The sequence below is a fragment of the Lipophrys pholis genome (genome assembly GCF_963383615.2).
Source record: "Lipophrys pholis genome assembly, chromosome: 6".
In the NCBI taxonomy this organism is placed as follows: Eukaryota; Metazoa; Chordata; class Actinopteri; order Blenniiformes; family Blenniidae; genus Lipophrys; species Lipophrys pholis.
In genome coordinates this window covers 24,296,216-24,316,896 of record NC_137629.1, presented here as the reverse complement: position 1 = coordinate 24,316,896, position 20,681 = coordinate 24,296,216, and the positions used below count along the sequence as shown (strand labels likewise).

The 20,681-nt window shown below is 42.2% G+C and overlaps 2 protein-coding genes across 2 annotated transcripts in view; both read left to right on the top strand.

The window, feature by feature from the left end:
- The first annotated feature begins 4,620 nt into the window (after positions 1 to 4,620).
- On the top strand, positions 4,621 to 5,783 carry LOC308111453 (platelet basic protein-like). The gene is made up of 4 exons (XM_080466355.1): positions 4,621 to 4,761; positions 4,869 to 4,989; positions 5,225 to 5,302; positions 5,486 to 5,783. The coding sequence occupies exons 1-4, from the start codon at positions 4,698 to 4,700 to the stop codon at positions 5,559 to 5,561; spliced, it is 339 nt and encodes a 112-aa protein (XP_080322481.1). The 5' UTR covers positions 4,621 to 4,697; the 3' UTR covers positions 5,562 to 5,783.
- Positions 5,784 to 7,883: 2,100 nt separating this feature from the next.
- Positions 7,884 to 20,681, top strand: part of gfpt2 (glutamine-fructose-6-phosphate transaminase 2) — a 34,414-nt gene continuing 21,616 nt past the window's right edge. The window contains exons 1-7 of the mRNA XM_080465872.1: positions 7,884 to 8,023; positions 8,888 to 8,979; positions 9,464 to 9,651; positions 9,832 to 9,934; positions 10,810 to 10,931; positions 15,223 to 15,362; positions 15,495 to 15,694. Of these exons, the coding sequence (XP_080321998.1) occupies positions 8,952 to 8,979; positions 9,464 to 9,651; positions 9,832 to 9,934; positions 10,810 to 10,931; positions 15,223 to 15,362; positions 15,495 to 15,694 (781 nt within the window). The 5' untranslated portion in view covers positions 7,884 to 8,023; positions 8,888 to 8,951. The remainder of the gene's footprint in view (positions 8,024 to 8,887; positions 8,980 to 9,463; positions 9,652 to 9,831; positions 9,935 to 10,809; positions 10,932 to 15,222; positions 15,363 to 15,494; positions 15,695 to 20,681) is intronic.

The window sequence follows — 20,681 nt, the reverse complement described above, 5'->3', positions numbered from 1 at the left end:
ACATTGTGTGATGGGTGGTTTTCTTTGTGTCACAATCTGTGTTTTCTCGCGTGTGGAAGCCCTTCGAACATGAACCCAACTCTCGGCTCTGCTGGTGCCAGGAGCTGGAGTTTCTATGGTAACTGTCGTGGGATCCTGCACTAGAAAACACAAGAGTGGAGACACACAAGCCGAGCTGAGACGACGCCACAGAGCCTCGACGTGCGAGATGCTGGTCATCAGTTGTTGTGCTAGTATGACAGCATGGCATGTATGTCAAACTAAATCATGAGGAAAAACCTGCATGATAACGAGCCGAGTTGTCGTCATCAGTCCCAATTGATATTTTAAGTCTATACAAAGGAAGGATTCTAAGTTAAAATTTTGGAAAAACATCATAAACAGAACATCAGCTATCATCAGTCTCAGGTTCGAGGCTTTGACAGATATTCCAGAGATAAAAAAAAAAGAAACAAGGCTCCAGGTGCATGTTTCGATCTCGAGCACTAGGGGGCGGGCTTATGTCATTTGCAACTCCCCATAAAATGCTTTACATAACTAACTCATCACATATTTTATAACCTTAAATCTCCTGTAAGCTGTCAGGTCCCTCGTTGTATTTATGGCACTGGGGGAACTCTGGGGAATTATTTTGGGCCCAAAGGATCAGCGACACGCCGCTGCACGATACGTAGTGGGCTCCACATCTGGCCCTGTGCGGCGGGAACACGTCCCAAGATCACCCACATTTGACATTTTAAAAAGACTTAGAGAATCAAGCATAAATCAAGCACGTGCTGATCAAAACTGATAAAAAAATATATATAAATATTTTAAACTGTAAAAAAAAAAAAGATTTAATGTTTGAATACACAAAACATTTTCCGAGGGGATTACAACAAGGTTCAGTTTAACCCTTCATAGAACCAGTCTTTGAAATATTTGATAACCGAAAACACTCGGTGTTGATAAAGAACATTTCAAGTTTTACACTAAAAGAAAACTCAACTCAATGCTATTTATATCTTGTAATCATCTGTTGGAAAGTGTGGAAATAACCAAAACTACATTGTATTTCTCAACTAATTGAGCCAAAAAAAAAAACAATAAATTAAAAAGAATTGACTGGATGTCTTCCAAAAGCTCTCACAATCCTGTCGTCTGATTTTAATCACGACATAATATTAATGTCCTGTAAACAATGTGTTTTTTTTTTAAATCAGAATAGTGATGTGGTTTGTAATTGATATTAAATTATCACAAGCAAAGAAACAAGAACAAGCTGGAATCGACCATAAATGATGTGTTGTACTATAAAATCATAAACCTAACGTCCTTGACCAGACTTTGTATCCAGGAACAAAATCCCTGAAACAAGTAGACAGGAAGAAGAACCACAAAGTCCAACTAAGAGAATGACAAAGATGAATTTGAAAGGGCGAATGATGAGCTTTTTGACTCTCTTTGATTTGGTTTTGGTTTTGTTTACTGCCTGTCTGCTCTCTGCTGTCGGCCCACTTCCCTGGTGCACATGTAGCAAAGTATCCTAATCATACCAATAATAATAATAATAATAATAATTAATAATAATGATAATAATAATATAAAGCCCACATCATTTTTGTTTTAGTTTCCCTTCAGTGCATCAGAAGGGAAACGGAAACGAGGTACGTCCTCTTCAGAAAGCACTTTAACCATCACAGGGTGAAAACAGGATCAATCCTGTCACACTTAACTCATCGAAATGAAGGACGATGTCTGTTCTTACCAAGGATGTAAAACCAGACTAACACAATATGGCCACGTCCTGTCCTAAAAGAAGTGCATCTGGTTTACGTGCAATATGTCTGGGTAATTTGAATTCCTTTTTTTATCATAGATAGATAGATAGATAGATAGATTTTGTTAGTTTCATAGTTTCATATATATATATAAAAGCTTTTCTTGTCCCTTTTAAGCCCATATAAAATAAAATTACAATCCTTTACAACTTGAATGATCCCAATAAATAACAAATAAGGACGCATCTATACCACGCTATGGTCTGGAGTGACCACACTTGGAGAGAGAAATGCCTCGACATGTCCATAGAAGCTCATCTGTGGCCTTGGGGCTTTGTCTCACTGACAAATACACACATACATATACTTTCTATGTACATACAGTATATTCTGTATCAATTATTTGTGCACAATGTAGACGTACACATACAAACTTTCTCTTTGTCTTGTCAGCTTTACAAGCTGAGGTTTTCTAATAACATTCAGTTTTTCTTTTTTGGCATTTTGACATATCTTGACATTTAGAAGAATCACGTAAAGAGAAAAGAAGAGAGAAGTGCGACCACACCGAGCCTCCAGAGGAAGAGGCACTGCTGACGTTATTAGTTCCTGTCTGCTCATTCTTACATCAGGCCACAACTTTGTGGTATTCACTTGTCGCTGAAAGCTGTGCTACCCAACAGAAAGGAAATGTATTAAAGACTGGTGGTTGGCAATCCCCTCTTCCCACCTAACCCTACATCAACCCCACAAGTAGAAGGGCAACCTTCCATTACGTATGCCGGTCATTATTGCCTCTCGGAGCTGGACTGCAGAGTTACCACCTTTCGGTTCCTGCTCCAACTCAGAATCTTCCGACGGACAAACTGTGCTTTACTAATGGAGCACTCTCAAACTGAAAAAGCAAAAGCCATGAAATATTAACAAAGGAGAGACATGAAATATTCAGGCTTGCTAAGTGCAAACTCGTCTGTCAGAGTGAGAGCGAGTTCGTCCGAGGTGACAGCACTGTACTGCTCCACTGCAGAGAAATGTGTGATTTATAAAGCCACAATCAGAGAAAACCTTGAAATTACTCGTAGTGTGTACATGTTGTAGACTCCTGTGTGGCTGCCACTGGAGGGGGGGGGGGGGGGTCCAAGCAAGTTGACTGACCACCTGATCACTGCTGTGTGCTCTATAGTCACATGAAGCAACATCCGAGAGTCCCTTTCGCTGCTCTTTATGGTCAAGGGAAGCCCCCTGTTTCTTGAATTAGCATGGCCACACTTTAACTTTCAGGTTCTACATTTTAAATCCAATAACCTAAACAATATAGCCACATGGACTTCTCCGGGTGAATGCAGCTGTACAGTCACAAATCTTTTTTTTTTTTTAATTCTACTGTCTTAAAATAAATCAACCAATAAAATCACATTTGAATTTTACTTTTAACTTGTTTCTTTCCAGTCTTGTGACGGACTTTTGGTTTGAGATGTCGTTCTCGTCTCTTCATCCCAGAGAAGAAAAACACTTATGAGCAGTCGCAGATAAAACAGAAACTCTCTGCAAATCTCAAAACCTGTAACTGTTCACAACTAGTGTGTCTTTCGTCCCCATTTTCACTCTTCTGTCCCTGCTCTGTCTTGTGAATGCCGGGGAAAAGGGAAGGATATAGAAAATAAATGTTGCAATGTCAGTTTAAACGGAAAAGTGAAAGATGGCTAGAAACTGAAAGCCCAGTACAAACCACACTTCCAACCAAACATGTTTTCTTGAAACATGCATCATTTGATTGCACGATTTTTTTCAAGCTTGTGTACCTGTTAAACTGCTCAAATTTTTTTAAAATTTAAAAAATGTAAAAAAGCAAGTCAGGACAATAATGTGAAATAATCGGATGAGGCTGAAAAGATAAATTCATCCGCACCACTAATGTTACCGTCGAGTATCAGCTACGTAATTACAGCGGAAAGAAGACAGGTTTCTCTTCATTTCTTCCGAGCGGCAAACAAATGATTTGTTTGACACCTCTGTACCCTTCAGAGGTGTTAACCACCGCAGGTCCCTCCGTACCTCGGCACGCCGCGCTGCAAAGATCCCCAGCCCACTTTGTTTTGCCCAAAATAAACTACGATTTGTTCGAATGTTTCCAGTGTATCTAAGAAAGGTGCTCGATTCGTATGTGAGGAATCGCTCGTAGTAGTGAATTGGTGTTGATATTACAAGGATAGGAGTTTTTATATTGTCTAGTTTATACCTTACAAACTTTATCTTTTAATCTGGTTTTATCTTAATATGTCTTATATACCTGAGCTGTTTACAATGTTCTGATGTCTCCATTTGTGCCATGCCTAAATATCTTTCCTTGACACATTGATTGAATAATTATTTATGTTGTGACTGACTGTGTGCATGAAAACACACTGAGAAGCTAAAAATGAATTCCCCCTTGTGGGATAAATAAAGTTGTCTGAACTGAACTGAACAAATTTAATATTGCTTTTTCTTCATTGTGATATTTTATTGATACCGTATTGTGTCTTGCTGGATTGTTTGAAGTTCAGATCATTTACATCCATGATTATCCAGAAAATGTGTCACTGTTCCCTTGGCCCTTTTCTGTGTTGTTAATATCTTACATTATCAGATTGATTTTATTAATCACTCATATCTCAGCGTGGTCAGCTTAGTCGTGACATTACTACAGATGTGGGATGAGTGGGTGTTTTTTTTTTTTTTTCTTGTGGGTTTTGAAGTTCCACTTTCCATTTACAGAAATTTCCCCTGAGCACCGAAACAATGAGGTACGTTGCTGTCCAGACTATTTAAGGCGACTCCTCAGCCTCTACTCTTCACTACTATCAAAAAGTTTCTTTGAACTCCTGATCTCCGAGGCTGCACTCATCACCCTCACCTCACTTCGATCAACCATCTTGGAGAGAGAAGAAACCAACAATGTCCGCCATCATGAAGCTGTTTGTGCTCCTGGCCGTCTTGGTCTGCATCTCTAAAGCCCAAAGTGAGTGTTTATTTCTAATTGTTCATCATTGAGGGCACACTGGCGTTATGCGAGTTTCATTATTGAGAGCTCGTGATCTCAAGTTCTCTTCTTGTCTTCTTTCCCAGTGGATCGATCGGGAGGCAGTTGTCTGTGTTCGAAGATCAGTAAAGGCCTTGACCGGAGGTTTAAAATCAAAGACATTCACATCTACCAGGAATCCAACTTCTGTAGCAAAGTCGAGATGGTGTAAGTTCTGCATTTAGGAACATTATGGAAATTATCGAAAAGTTTTGTCATAACTAATCATAACTCCAACCTTGACACAACTTACCAATTACTGAATTATGATTCAGTGTCAAAAGTTGATGTAAATCTTTCAACCAAATCTTTGAAAATGACATATGTGTCATTACTATGTATCTGTAATATTTCAATTTTGCAGAGTTTTGACCAAAGTTTTGCCCTTCCTCTTTCTCTACAGCGTCACCATGACCAATGACTCAAAATATTGCTTAGATCCTGCGAAGAAATCAGTGCAAAAGCTCATTGCCAACATCATGTGAGTAGTTTATAAGTTATTACATGAACCACAGTGCTTACTCGCCACCTAATCTCTTATGTTAATCTATGAGTGAATCACTGCATTGATCAGCGATAGAGTAATGGATGACGAGTGCTTTCCTCACTCTGTTGTTTTGTGTCTAATTCTATCCCTACTTGTTTTTTTTTTCTCCTCTCAAAGGACACGGAAAGCTCTTGCAACCGTAGGGAGCGTATCGACTTCCACTCCAGAGAGCAGCACCACAGAAAGGCCCTGAATTTCATTCTAACTACTGAATGAAGCTCATATAACCTCTGAATCCTCAACAAAGGCACCTTAAAATATCATTGTGAAACCTTTTTCTGTATTTGTCTCCTATTTATACTGATGTGCACCAACAGCACATATTATATTATATATTATATTATATTCTCTCCTCTTTCTGTTACATTTGTCATGTTGTCATGGTTTTGTATTGTTTTGTTTTTTTATATAAAAATAAACCTAAAGGAAAAATGAAGGGAGTTTTGGCGTATTTGCTTCATGTTCTAACCCTCCATAACCGGTGTGTTCTGTAACAACAGTGCCCTCCTGTGGACGGAGGCAGTTAGTACAAGGAAATTCTCCAAGTTGTGTCGTCAGATGGTTAAAAGTCAAGGGATACTCAGCCATTCTTAATGTTAGTAAAACAGTGAAAGTCATTATTTGATGCTGCTCCTCAAGCTGTCGTCTCTTCAAACTTAATACCAAATATGTTCGCAGATTCCGAGACTGCGGGGTCAGTAACCGATGGCCTGGCCAGCACTCACCTGACAGGGGCGGTTCAACTCTGTTGAGTCCCATAGGCTGTTGTCCTGAACGCCCATTACACACACACACACACACACACACACACACACACACACACACACACACACACACACACACACACACACACACACACACACTCGCACACAGAAATGAGGGCCTAAACCTTACATAAAAACATAAACATTTAAAACCTTATACGTGCCCTGACCTTTGACCCCACAAAGAAGGTTTGGCCATAAATGGCAGATCACAAATACACATGTCTGTTCAATGACATTGCATTAAAGTATTTGTATCTTGCACACTTATTCTGCATACCCATATACCCTGCCCTTAACATCAGCTGGACTCTACCATTAGTCTTACTTTGTAAATGTCTTTATGTAAAATGTAAATGATTCCACTTATTCAGATTTGCTTTTTTGTCTCTCTGATCTGTGGCTAATTAGACGGATATCCCAACTAGTGAAGTTCTTGCTGCATTTTTTTTGTCGTTGTTTACATGCCCTGGCCGCCAACTGTAACTTGGACAGCTCGTCAACAGAATACACATCCAACCATACATATTTCATTATAATTCATTTAAATTTGGGCGAATTGAGCCCTTTCCAGCTGACATTGGATAAAGACGGGGTACACGCTTGGAAGGTCGCCAGCATATCACAATGGTCCCATGCGTCCATGTCTCTCTCCATCTAAAACAATGATCTGATTCCTCCTAATCCTAAATCACTTCAACACCAGGTGTGGATAGTAGTGCTGTGCAAGATACTCGTTTCTTTAAAAGTAGAGGAGTTATTCCCAAGTTTCTGAAAGTAAAGGTAACCAGTTATACAGGACAGTAACACTTGTGCAACACCTAATTATATTGTCAGTTTGTATTTTACAATAATGTGCACATACCATTGTATTGCGATGCTGTGAGGCGTCAGCACTGTGCCGGTTAGTTTAATTCATTCGTTTGGTTCAACTGAAGTTACGTTGGAAGTCAGATGGAGAGGAGCACTTGTTATTTTTGTCTGTTTGAGTTCATTAGTCATCATTAAAGTCCAGTTTTTTCAAAAGGAAGCAATCCACTCTACTACTGGGATGAGATTTTCTCTACTCATCCACAACTCATCATAACACCGGTTCTGAATGGACACAAACCTATAAAACTATTGACAGGGAAAAGAAGCCGAAAAAACAGCTGAGATGAACCAACAACACTCAGACAGCATGGGACGGCTCTTAGAAATACAAACTGATGTTGATTCAGGTGCTGCGAATCAAAGATGTCCGAGATTTTCGAGTCGTCTTTCCTTGAGCACTGAGGTAATTCTGGATTAATGAGAAGAGATTTGAGTGAAATAGTAACCAGCTTTGCCCATGTTTACGCCAACAGTTGGCACAAGGAGCGGGACACAGAGAGACAACAGGTCTACAACGGTTTTCATGTGAACAAAAGTAAAGAAGAAGCCAAGGAGAAACCTAATATATAAACCTACAATATATTCATATATATATAACAATGTCATTGAAGAAAACTAGTGGCTTTTCAATTACATGTGGAGAACTTTGTGCACCAACAGATCCAGTGTGTGGACCCTCAGTGTTTCCTTTACAACGAATCATTAACAGATTAATCTGACATGTAGAACATATAAAGACTCCCTGTCCTTTGTAAATTGCAGTCTGTCTCTGAATACCACTTACACAACTTTGTTACAGTCACTCGCCGAGGTGTGCCGTGCGGGCGCTCGCCGACGCCCCCTACGTGCGTCGCGTCCTCGCGCACTGTTTGCTCGTCACATGTCCAAAAGTCATGGATGAACTAACCGGTCAACAAACGAACCGTCTCAGGTCGATCAGTTCAGCGATTGAAAGCGCACAGAGAAATCCCGGCTGCCCCGGAGAGATTTCCACCAGAGAGGAGATTGAGAAGCTGAAGTGAGTGTTTCTTTTATATTATTGATACGCTGCTGAATTTGGCATTCATGACGCACACATACAATGAATGCACATCATTTCTAAATGAGATGTTTAAGAAAGTCGGGAACAATTTTTTTTTTTAATATGTCTAGTTTATGTCTTTGCTATATATGCCCAATACCTATGTCGTGACTTGGATTTTCTTTTTGCAAGTCATTGCAGCTGGGGACTTCACAGTCTTGTCAGCTGTCTGAAAATTTAAGCAGACTGCAAGAGACTATACCGACCTGATTCTGACTCATCACGATCCTGCAGATTACAGACGTGATAAGGTGTGCTGGCAACTAGAAATGAGATTTGCCTTGTTGGCACAGGCAATTTGTGGAAACAGGAGGTTCTGAGCTTTCCTGACAAGAACAAGCACGCCACAACAAGAGGAATAATGAGCGCCTCTCTTTCTATGTTATGCAAGAGGGAAGTTTCAAACAGGAGCCAGTGTGTCAGAAGACACTTAAAGTTTCATTTCCTTATGGAATCAGTTTGCAGTTTGGCTGCATCCATGTTGTTACAGTAGAGAGCGACTCGGACATGAAAGTGCTGTAACCAGACCCTCAAATTCTATTTAAAGCTAAGGCAGGCACGGGACATGAAGTACTGTGCACTGCAAATGCAAATCTGGTATTTTATTGGCGGGTTCAACCATGGTTGTGATGATAAAAACATGCGCACAATCTATTTATTGGTCTATATCCCTCTCAAAGGTTGTGATAACAAAACAGATGATAGTTGGTACAACCTCTCAACTCCCTTCTATTATTTCCTTCACACTGGCAGGTCTTCTCATCTGTCTGATGACCCTCTAACAGTGTGTCTTGTTTTCAGATTGGCATCAAGCTGAGAGAAGGGCAAACCTTCACACCACCAGCCCCTCTGACCTGCTGTCAATATGGCTTCAAGACCAAGCGATCTTCCAGGTAATACAAATATATATTTGTTTTACTGTAATCAGGGTGGATGGGGGGGGGGGGGGGGGGGGGTGCTCTTATTCAATGTTCTGTTAGGAGGGGTCAGTGGGGGCCCATTGGAGGAAACAGCAGGGCCCTGGCCCATAGATCATTGATGCACGTGGGGAATGATGACTGTCCTTTGTGGTCCAGTCCAACGGCCAAGCGACTGTATGTTATTACTGCAGACAGGAGACACAGGGCGTCGCAGCTCATGCGCCTGCATTACCACAGAAAAGTTAGGCTGCCCACGTTGAGCCCTGTGTACTGAAGAAGCCAACAATGGTCTTAGGGGCATCAGTGACATCTTTCAGCAGGATAACTGCAAAAACTGAAAGTGATTTTAGGAATTGTTTGTGGAAGATCATGGATTTCAGGAGGTGACTCGGCCTTCAGATTCTTCAAATCGTCTCGATGTAATGGTTGATTTTGTTGTTCTTCAATGATTCTAAAGGACTCGAGGCCAGTACGCCATCTGGATTTTTCAAATCCCTTTCGTCCCCCATGTTAATACTCCGGCGCAATACCAGCCATGGCGACAGCTTGTGCGATCCCACAAGTTCACCAACTGAAGACTTCACTGCCGGCATCTTATGGAAAGACCCTGTCTACCCAAAGAACAAATGGAAAAGCACCGCAAAGGTAGGACCTGCTGTCATCCGAGCGCAACAACAATTCTTTGAGATGATGAATGAGCCTTTGTTTTGAGGTGTGTTGAATCGTGTTCCTCGGGGTTAGGCGCATGCTCAGTTACTTTTAATTTGCTGAGCATTCTGTGACACAACTTTTTTTTCTTTTAATGTTGTAAACTTCTGTGACTAGGAAGGGGAGAGCGATGAGGAGTTTCTGACTTTCAAGTCACTATCACGGCCCAAGTCACCGGTGCCTGGGGTGCGCGACTCTGTAGTGAACGCCCTCACACGCCGTAAGTCAACAGAAAACTCAATGAAGCAGCATTCGTTCCTTTAACAGAAGTGATTATGTAGTATAACCTTTGGAGAAACATATTTAAGTGGTTTTCTGACATGTACAACTGTGTGTTTGAACCCGACCCAATGATTGCATCATTTGGGGTTTCTCCTTCTCTGTTTAAACATAAAGCCTCAATGCAAAGCACAATTATATACGGAATGATAATTGCAAAGAAGATTATTCTAAAACTCTGGAAGTCAGATACTGAACCTCAATTTAAGAACTGGCTGAGTGAGCTTGTTGGTATATTGCACATGGAAAACATCCGATACGCCATGATGGACAATCTTAGCACATTTCCGGATATTTGGGAGCCATTTCTGGCCCAACGACACAAAACTTCACCAACAAGGGAGCTCATGACAGCCATCCACCTTTACCATCGCATTTTATTACTTCTGCTGAGAGTTTTGTGTTAGTGATGCGGCGGTATGCAGCAATTATTGTTTTTGAAATGTGCCCTGCTTTTTGTTTGCTTTTTCGCTTGTTTTTCTCGTAATGTTCTGTTTGCTTTTTCTAATATCTTCTCTGTGTTGGTTTATTGTATAATTAGTACAACATTCTAATAAAAATATATATATAAAAAAAAAAAGAAGTGATATGTAGATCAAACACTTCTACTTTCTCTTTTCTATGTGTAAAACCAGAACATCTGCCATATTAAAGTATCTTCGCTGCTGAGCTGATAATGAACCTTTGCGTAAAAAAAGGGGTTGTGGACTCTATGAAATCAGAAATTCTTTATAAAGATATTTTCTCCACTATATGCGTTAGTGGAGACACATAAAGGAAATGTCTGCACTTTTAACTGTTCCCATCTATACTCAGAACAATCCCAGGACAACGTCCCGAGAGAGAGCCAGTGGGGACAGACAGACGCAGTGTTTTCGCCCAGCAAGGTCATCTGCACTGAAGAGAGCTGCTTCAACCGATGGGATAACCCACGTATTGTGAGTATGACTAAATGTGAGATACAATGTGGGGGGAAAATACACTTTTTGTCCAGGATCATATCTAATCATAAATAACAATAACTATATATTTGTCTACTAAAGGGCAACTCGAGCCGAGTAAAACAAACAAAACTTAAACCACACTGAATGTTACATTAAACGTTCAGGCCTTAATTAAAGGTCAGCAATCTTGTGTTACATGAATGTCCTTTGCAGCTAAACCCAACGAAATCCTGCATGCTTTGCATGACTAATCATAAACAAGCAAGCTGCATGTGTTTTTTTTTTTTTTTTCTCCCCCCCCCCCCCAACAATTTTTTATGCTTTTGCAAGCTTGACCAAGCTCAGTCTGTTCCAGCTGTTCCTAACTTATCCGGGGAGCATAATTGCTTTTTCACAGTGTCACAGTGTGACACTCACCGGAAAGCTCATTTGGCACACAAAGCAGCTCTGCCACAAAGGTCAGAAAGGTGGCCTGACATTCATGATTGCGGTTGAAGTGGAGTCAGTGCTGAGCTGGATTGCATCATATGAAAACATATTCTTAATATTCTACCTTATCCCATGTATTTTAATGTTCTAACCAAAATGTCAGGCTATACTCTCATAATGTATTCTAATTTGAAACTGCTAGAAATTGTACACAGTTGAACCTTCAGTAAAATGCAAAATTACTTGAAATTCTCAATTTTTGTAAAAGCACTTTAGCTTTTAGCCAATATTCGAAAGGTCATAATGCAGGTTATCCTCCAAATATGGAACTCAAGAATGTCACCATGGCATCAAAAGGTAACTCTCACAAGCAAACCAAAAAAAAGTTTGACGTTGGCTTTTTTATTGTCGCAAGCTTCATTCCACGCTCAGGGGTCACGGATACACTTGACAAAGCCACACTGTGCAAAACAAAGTGCTAATGATGACACACTTTTCAAACTGCATGTTCAAACAACTACAAAAATGTATCACACTATAGTGACACAGAGATGTTTCAGTGGTCTATCCACCTCAGTTGAAAGATATCACCCTCTGCCTTGTTGTGTACCCTGGACAAAGGTTGTGTTTTCTTTTCTGTAAGGGGTTATCTGGTTTGCCCATGCCCATTTCTGCCCACTAACATGATAACATTTCCCCACTATCATCTGACCTGGGGAACAGCTTTGCTGTGCCAAGCATATCAGTTCACAGTGAGAAGACCAGTTCCATGTTAAAGAAAAATGATAGTATCATTGCTTGTAATATATGTTGTATGAAATGTCGTCATGATACGATATTGCTATAGTGGGAGTAGACTCAACGCTGTATGGAAACGCTTAAGACGGGCATAGTTGAACATGAAAACAGAATTCATAAATGTCTAAAGACAAAATTAAGGATAGTGAAGATTACATTTATTACATAAACATGTAGTTTTTATAGCGTGTACATTTTCATACTGCATCCAGGCAGAATAAGTAGACTGGCAGATCCCAAAATAACTTTCTATTTTGAAAACCTTTTGCTATGTCGACGCATTTTAGGCTTTAAGCCAATTACTATAATAATTACAATTACTTTTATCCACGAGTTGACTAAAATGATCAATAATGTGGCCTTGAGTCACCACAAACTGTGTAAACTGATTAATATCCACACAAAATGTTCAGAGCTCTTCCTCGGCCTGTTAAACACGATCCGACACTGTGGTAAACAAATTACGTAATCAGCTGTCTGTTGACTGCAGCCAGCAGCACTGTTGCCGAGCAACGCCCTCGCATGTGTCAAGCCCCCTTTGCCTCCTTGTACGGACCAATCGCAGAGCTCGTCACAAAACGAGGCCTCCTACGGTGTGAACAGACGACACAGTCGGCGACGTTGTTTTCGGGAATTAATCGGCACTTGAACTACACACGATGGACACAAAGACGATATCTGTCGAGCTGAGGCGTCAAAGAAAGCTTATCATAAAAAGGTGCGGTTGGAAATCTCTACATGTGTCGCTCAGCATTTGAAAAATCCGGTCAAAATAGGCCGTGGGCCCGTGTTAGCATAGCAACATAAACAGACTGCGATATGTGTAATGGCCGTTTTTCAAGAGACTCTGTGAAAGTATTTATGATATTTCAACCAGCATTTGGTGGCGTCCTAATGTTGTTCACGTGTTTAGCTTAATTTAGATACATTTGCGGGTAAATATTGGTACGTGGCCGTTTGGTGCTCATAGTAGCAGCTAACCAACATCCAGCCTCGTTATGTCTACAAGATAAACGCCAGTTGCCCTCTGGTCATAGTGTTGTTTGTGTTTGCTTTTGTCTTGTGTCCCGCTGTGACCCTCGTCTCTACGTGCACCGTTGTTATCAAGATGATCCATGATTAACTATCTGTGGCATTTGTTGAAATGGACTTTTATTGTAATATATTTGGCCCTGACCTCAGCTTGCAAGTGCTCCCTTAGTCCTTTATAATATGTGTTATACATTGTTGTATCACAATATACGTGTTGTTCTTTAAGTTCAAGGGCATCAGTGGTAGTTTAGCTTTGATTTCTCTTGTACACTCAGCTCTAATAATTATACTGTTATAATACACTGTGAGTGTGGCAGAGGTTTGATTTTTGTCTTTGTGGATCAGGATTAAAGAGAGGAGTCATTCTGTAGTGTTTATTTATGCAATGGCCTGTCAGTGCTAAATATAATATTGACATGAGTTTGGAAAATGTTCCTTCTTAAAGCTGAGCAATAGAATGGCAGGCGTTAACTAAACGCAAAGGCGAGCATGGCTAAGCAATAACTTTGCTTGCTTGTGTTGCGTAATGTATTGAGTCGAAGCTGGACTTGATGAGCAGCAGGAAATAAAGTCCAGACACTTTCTAATTCTTCTTCATTTGGGTTTAAAGGCAGTTGGTCGGGACACTTTAACCACGGCTCTCCTTTTGAAGAAATCCCCTTGAAATGTGATAACTCCCATAACTCACTTTTAAATCCAATATAATGTATCCACCATACTTCTCTTGCACAGTGTTGTTGCGGGCGGTAGGCTCTCTGGGTATGTCGAGTGTTTGCTCATTGTTTTAGATCTGCAGTTCCCTCACAGCACTGCTGACCTTGTGCGTTGTGTGTTTGGAAATGTCTCTGTTGCGGTCTGTCCCCTGATGCCACCACTTGACTTTAGACTTGGATTGTAGGTAGGGATGCACCGATGCACGTTTTTTTCGTTTCCGATCCCGATACCTGAATTTTGATATCTGCCGATACCGATATTATTCCAATATCAGAGCTGTTTGGTTAAATATTATTATTATCATTATTGTTGATTTTTTATATGAGGCTGTAATAAACTCCTCTCTACAGGCAAGTATGAAATGTACGAATGTATTCTCTGAAAAGTCAACTTGATATTAGTATAAGGTCAGAAAAGGAAGCAGTACAAACAATTTTTGTTCAATTTGGACAATGTGGGGGTCTGCGTGACGTCATCATCTCATAATAAACTTGTTATATCTTCAGAGATCGCGGATACGATGCGAGGACAAACCTCGGGGCTCGGAGCAGCTCCGGTGTCCCGGTGCACCGTATGTGGACGCAGTCTGAGTCTGATCGTCGTGTTGCAGCACGTCGCAACTCGAGCTGCTGGCCGGCGCACCGTAGGTCCGTGTCCGCACACAACGGCAGGTTCTGGAACTCTGGCCGGCTCCGGAGCTCAAGTTCCCCGACGCCGGAGTTCCGGAACCTGCCGGTGTGTGCGGACACGCGGTGGCCCGCGCAACGCAGCACCGGCCAGCAAGGCGACGTGACGTGACGAGCGGGCTCAGTAGTGCATCAGAGCTATTTCGAGCTGGCCAACAGGTGTCCGCAGCTGCCTCCAAGCTCCGATCCCGGTACGGTTACGGCCGTAGCGTCTGCTCCCGAGTCCCGGGCTCCGTCCCTGCCTCGCATCTGCTCTTTCGGGACCAACGTGAAAAAGTTGCGCAGCCAAAAAAAAAAAAAAAAAGACAACCACCAGTGCAAAGCTGAATATGTTAACAACAGAGGATTCATACAGCCGACAAATTAAAATATTGAGGGCGTGGAGTAAATCTCTGACCAATCAGCAGACGGCTCCTCAAAATCAGACCCATTCAGTTGTCCTGAATACCCCAACGGAAGGGCGGCGGAAGAGCGTCGACTTTTGGAGCGGTTATTTCCGTAAAATCCACAATTCTTGCGGTGGAAACCCGAACTGTACCGGACCATCCCGTTCCATCACTGCACTTTTTTTATGCGGTGGAAACGAGGCTAAAATGTCCCGTTTCAAGCGTTTTCTGTCTTTGCAGAAGTTGAGGATGCCAAGTGAGGACTTCAAGGAAGACAGGCTTACAACATCAACACAAGCCACCCCGGTTGGCACCCCTTCTGTCACCCCCTCCGTGACCCCCAGCGTCACACCCCTTTCATCACCAGCAGCCACTCGCAGGTATGCGTCCCGCTGTTGAGGTGGCGTTCTCATTTTATTGGCATTCTGATGTTGAAACGATTTAAAAACACAACTTCTGAATGGAACCTGTGTCCGCCTCTGTGTTCTTACTCTCGCCCGTTGGACATACAGGAACTGGCGCCAGCTGGGTTCCTTACCTTTCTTCACCGTCCCAGAGCAAATCAGTCCCACCCTCGGCCCAGACATGGGAGGAAACGAAGGAGGGGGAGGAGGAGGAGGAGGAGGAGGAGGAGTAGAAAGATGGAACTTCTTTGGAAGTCGATCTGTGGTGCAGAGGTCCCCCACTGATCCCGGCTCAGAAACCAAATCAGGTAAAAGACTTGTGCACAGCCCTGCACCTTTATTGTGACTGCAGTGTTTGCAGATCAGATGGGAACGATTCTTGTTGCGTTGATTTGAACTCCATCAAAAAATGGAAACCGTTTTTGAAGCTGTTTGCGCCGATATTACTTTAGAACGCAGTAGAAGTGTAGCGATGACAGATACAAGTACTGCTTTTATAGGTTGTATTGATAACCGAGTGTTTTTTTTTCACATTTTAGTCCAAAGACCAGGTGTTTTATCGAGAATGAGCTACTTTAACCGTGATTCTTGTGATTGTTGTTCGGTCCGCTCCGTTTCTGTCTTGTGTCTTCCGCTCGTCTGTGATGACTGTGCGCTGAGACTGGGTCTCCGTCTCTCACCGTCTCCGCTCTGTCCTGCAGCTTTCGCACTGCAGTCCAGCTTCGGCCTGCAGAAGTCCTCCACCATGGATGGCAGCAACACCCAGACCAAGCTGAAGATGGACGACCTGGCCAAGTTCATGCCCCCGAAGATTGAAATCTCTCAAGCTGAAACTAAACAACTGCCCGCGCGGCAGCACAAACTCAAACCCCGGGACATGAACATTTTGACACCATCAGGCTTCTGACAACCGAGGAGCTGGCCCGTTTCTCCTCTCATCCGCATTCTAACTTTGTTTTCTTTTTCATGGTCGTTCATTTCTTCTCTCCCCGTCCTCTTTCTCCTCTGGCCGTCTACAAATTGACGGAAGACTGCCAATAGTATTAGTCAGACCAAAAACTATTCCGACACCTCCCGGATTTCTTGTTTTGTGTAGAAATACTGCTGATCATTCATATTTATACCTGCAAACAACCTAATTAAACACGTTTGGACTGTTTTTACCCCAAAATGCACCAAACGACTTTGAAAGAAGTCTTACGCAGTGATGTGAGCAAGTCCAAGTGAGTTCAACTTGCACCGAACAATAAGTTGAACTTGCTCTCATCTCTCCATCAGACTGATTTCTAACCTGCTCAGGTGTGGGACTAATTCTTGGTCCACAGACTTCACCTTTCCTTAAAGTAGTTTGCTTTTTTTGTGTGGAAACAGTCAAAATGTGTTTAATTTCGGTGCCCAATAGGCAGGATTTCTATAAAAACCAAGAAATCCAGAAGGCCTGTGAGTAACGTTTGGTCCGACTATAGCTGACCAGCCACAGAGACATGACTGGACTGTCCCACCCAGTGGATCCAATGCTGTCTTCTAGAAGTCCATGTCCATGTCCATGTCCACCCCTCCCTGTCCCATTGGTCAAAAACAGCCAAACCGAGCAACTTCTTTTGTCATCCTTATTATTGTACAGCTTTGTATTATTGTTGTTATCTGTAACATATTCTGGCTGCATTGGCGTTTATCGCCGTGCCGTCTTCATCACGCTGTCGGCGACGTCATGAGATCAAAGTTGTGATGGCTTGTCAGGCCTTCAGCCTCTCGTATAAAACCTGACAAGCTGTTCCAGTTTTCGACACTCGGATGCCCGCCACTCTTGTGTATATATTGTTTTTAATCTGAAGAAGAGCTCTGATTGATAGTTGTGTCGTGTGTTTCTCTGTCAGCATGCAGAGTTGAGTGTGAGGTTATGACTTGATTCTGTGCCTCAACTTTTTTCGGCTTCTGGCGTCACTGCCATCTAAGTTTAGTTGATTTTTTTATATATATTTTTTTCCTTTGCTACAATGTAAGAGAGCGTTTTCTAATTTTACTTGACCGTGAATCACTGACATGATGTCATGTTTTGTTTTGTTCAAGAATTTTCAACTTTAGATAAGGTCTTGTAGGACCGGCACCAACTATTGCTTCTGTGTCCTTTGCAGACTCGGCAATAGTGTGCTTCTGGGTTCTAAACATTTTCATCCCATGCAACTCTACTTGGAAAACGCACGCTAATGTTTGACTTGCGGGTTAACATCAATGTTAATCTATGGAACAAAGTTTAATTGTTTTGTTTTTTTTAATGTCTGATAGTACAATGTATTGAGTCATTTATGGTTTGCGATATTCACTTTAGCAAGATAAGAAAATAGCATTCAAATGTTAATTTTCTCTGAAACTTCTTGGAAGTTGATTAATTCCACAAAGTAATTGCACAAGGGAGATCCCCTCCCACTTCCATGTGCAAATAAAACTAATTGCAACAAGCAGCACTGGTACTCTGGTTTCTTATGTCACTAAAGCATGCACGTCAATGAGAAGGAAAAAAAAATAACTTGCATTATACATTCTATGCCATACAATTTATATCACATTTACGATGTATTATTGACACTATGAATTTCACATTCTTTGTCACATTCATTAACTGTAAAGAAAAAAGCTTCTGCGGTACTGCCAATACAAATCAAAATGTTGCTCGTTTCTACACCCTGACCTTTCTCGTTCCCATGATACCGTGACGAAAGCTCTGAACCGTGTGCTGAAATGTTTACAATGTTTGGCCAGAAGAGGGCGCACGAGGTACGCGTAAGATTGCAGGGTACGCATGCTCTTTAAACTAGTTGAGCGAGCACAGAAGCAAATAAAGGTGGGGAAATGCTCCCTACGTAGCCTTTTATAGATTGTATATTATTATTAACTTTGTTTTGTTATAAGTATTAGGTAATGTTCCTGAATCATGCAAGCTCATTACTCTAAAACTGTAGTATGACTCATAAGTGCAAGACTTCAGACAAAAACCAGATTCAGAAACCTTTTATAATGCAAATACCAACCACACCAATTCCAGTAAATGTTGTGACTCTGAGAAAAAAAAATGGATACAATGATGTGCAAATTGCACAACACAAAAATGCATTCACATTAGAGTAATAAACATGCTGGACGCAAGATGTTTTATAATTCTAAAAGGAATACTTCATTTTCAGCTTGATAGCAGTGGCACCTCTCAGAATAGTTGGGAAGGGGCAACAAAAAGGATCTTCCAACACACGAACAAGTCCAATGGACCTGATCCAGTTGCTTTGAGGGGCCTTCTACCTGGAAAGTATGAAACTATGCAGGAGCCAGTGCTCCTGTCGATTTTCTCACCATTTAGTTGACAGAGTGACAGGCGCACTCCTGGAAACTCACTTATCTGACAAACAACACAGTTTGGTCAGTGTTATTATACTCGGCTTTCGCTATCAAATCAGACTACACACATACTGGTTTGATTTGTTTGTCAGGATGACCGATTGTGTTCTGGTTAAGACAACCAGCTGACCTGCTGTTCTCTCGTTGGAGCTGAGATGTTTTGCGTTGAGACAACGAGCCTGCTGGGGGAAACGTCAGAGTTCTCACCCTCCAATTGTAGCCATGAACTGGATGTGTTTAGAGGATTGTTCAATTTCTCATCAGGTATGAGGTCCTGAGGTCCTTTTTTTTATTTATTTTTTTTATTGTGTTTTCCACGAGGGGCAATCGCAGTGTGTTGTGTCTTGATGTGCAGCACACAGTTCAGTGTCTGTCTGCTGTGTCTCAAACGGAGACAACAGGATGGGAGTCTGACCTCATCTGGCAGGGATACCATGAACACTGGTACAAATCAGTGAGCTGAACTTCTTTTTATTTTTAAACCTTAGGAGAACTTTTCCTGAGTAACAACGTCACGTTGAGGTAACTTGTTCGAGCCCCCGTTGAGACCCCTCCTCCGCCTAATTACAGCTTAGGAGCTCCCGTGTTAGGATTTCAGGTGGTGCGGGAGCAAAGTTTGAAGATCAAATGAGGCAGACAAGTAGGGACAGAAAGCTGGAAAGGGACAGAAAAAGTGATGGACGGACAGAAGATGAAAGGCAAGAGGGAGGAAGAGGTGAAGGAAGTGCAGCGATTTGGTGGAGGAGTTCGGTTCAAGCTGAGAACGCAGATGGAGATGTTCGGTCCCGGGTCACATTTTTGCGAGAGGCATGTAACCTGATCCACAAACAGCTGGCTGTGTCAGAGACGAAACTCACAACACCCAGTGCAAAAAGAAAGAGTCGTGGGCGGGAGGAGTGAGGGAGAGTCTGAAATGGGGAAGCGTAGAGCGAAGGGTGGAGTGCCTCAGCAGTCATGACATAATACACATGGTGCTCTCTCTGGATCCAACATGACGTGGTTGTGTAACCCCCCCCCCCCCCCCCCCCCACTCCCCACCCCCCCACACACACACACACTGCTTTGCCCTGCTTCCCACCCCCAGCCTCTTCCCTGATCCCACAAAAGTCCCTCAGCTTTACTCACAGATGTGCAATGGCAGCCGCCACCCTGTCGGAGTGACCGCGCACCCAAACAAACATCACTGTTGCATCCACAACGGGACTGGATTCACGCACTTACTCATCTGAACCCTAAACAAGCAGGCCGGCCCTGTTCCTTCCTCAACAACCCCAGAATAATTACTTCAGCTTCAGACACCCTGCCGAGACCTTTTGATTTCCAGATGTGGTCAAACGGGGAAATAAACAAGGCGTCTATGAAAGTTTACAAAGGAGTTATTCCTCCCTTGTCCCCCTGTTTTTAAAGATTAGCGTGTGCCACTGATACAGGACTATGAGTTATGTACAGTGTTCCTCTCCGAGGACGATAGTGCGAACTTGCTCCCTGCCGCTGTCGCTGTGACAGAAACACATGCAGACAGTTACAATACCCGGAGAATTAGTCTCATTAGTTTCAGGTATTCTGAAATGAACAGATGTCGGGCTGCTGATATTTGACACACACAGAACCTGTTTACTTCTTTATAGCCGAACATGACATGTTACTTGATAAGCCCTGAAAGCTTTAAGTAAGGTCTTTAAAGAAAGCGATAAGATAAAGTCATACAAGACTTTATTGCTGATATCACTTATCATTTAAGGCTTTTGTGTTTTCTCGACAATGTCTCCTATCTAAGTTAACGGCAACAACAGTAGTGACATTGAACAATGTGCAATTAATTCAGTGTTCATGTAGTTATTCTCACAGGGGGTGACAAACTCTAACTAGGGAGTTGAAGGCCGGCCCCTTTGACGTTTGCTGGGT

Bases quoted from the DNA above. Each gene is read 5' to 3' on its own strand.
- LOC308111453 (XM_080466355.1), top strand. From the start codon at position 4,698: ATGTCCGCCATCATGAAGCTGTTTGTGCTCCTGGCCGTCTTGGTCTGC. The intron at 4,990-5,224 runs GTAAGTTCTGCA...CTTTCTCTACAG, and splicing joins TGTAGCAAAGTCGAGATGGT to CGTCACCATGACCAATGACT. The intron at 5,303-5,485 runs GTGAGTAGTTTA...CTCCTCTCAAAG, and splicing joins AAGCTCATTGCCAACATCAT to GACACGGAAAGCTCTTGCAA.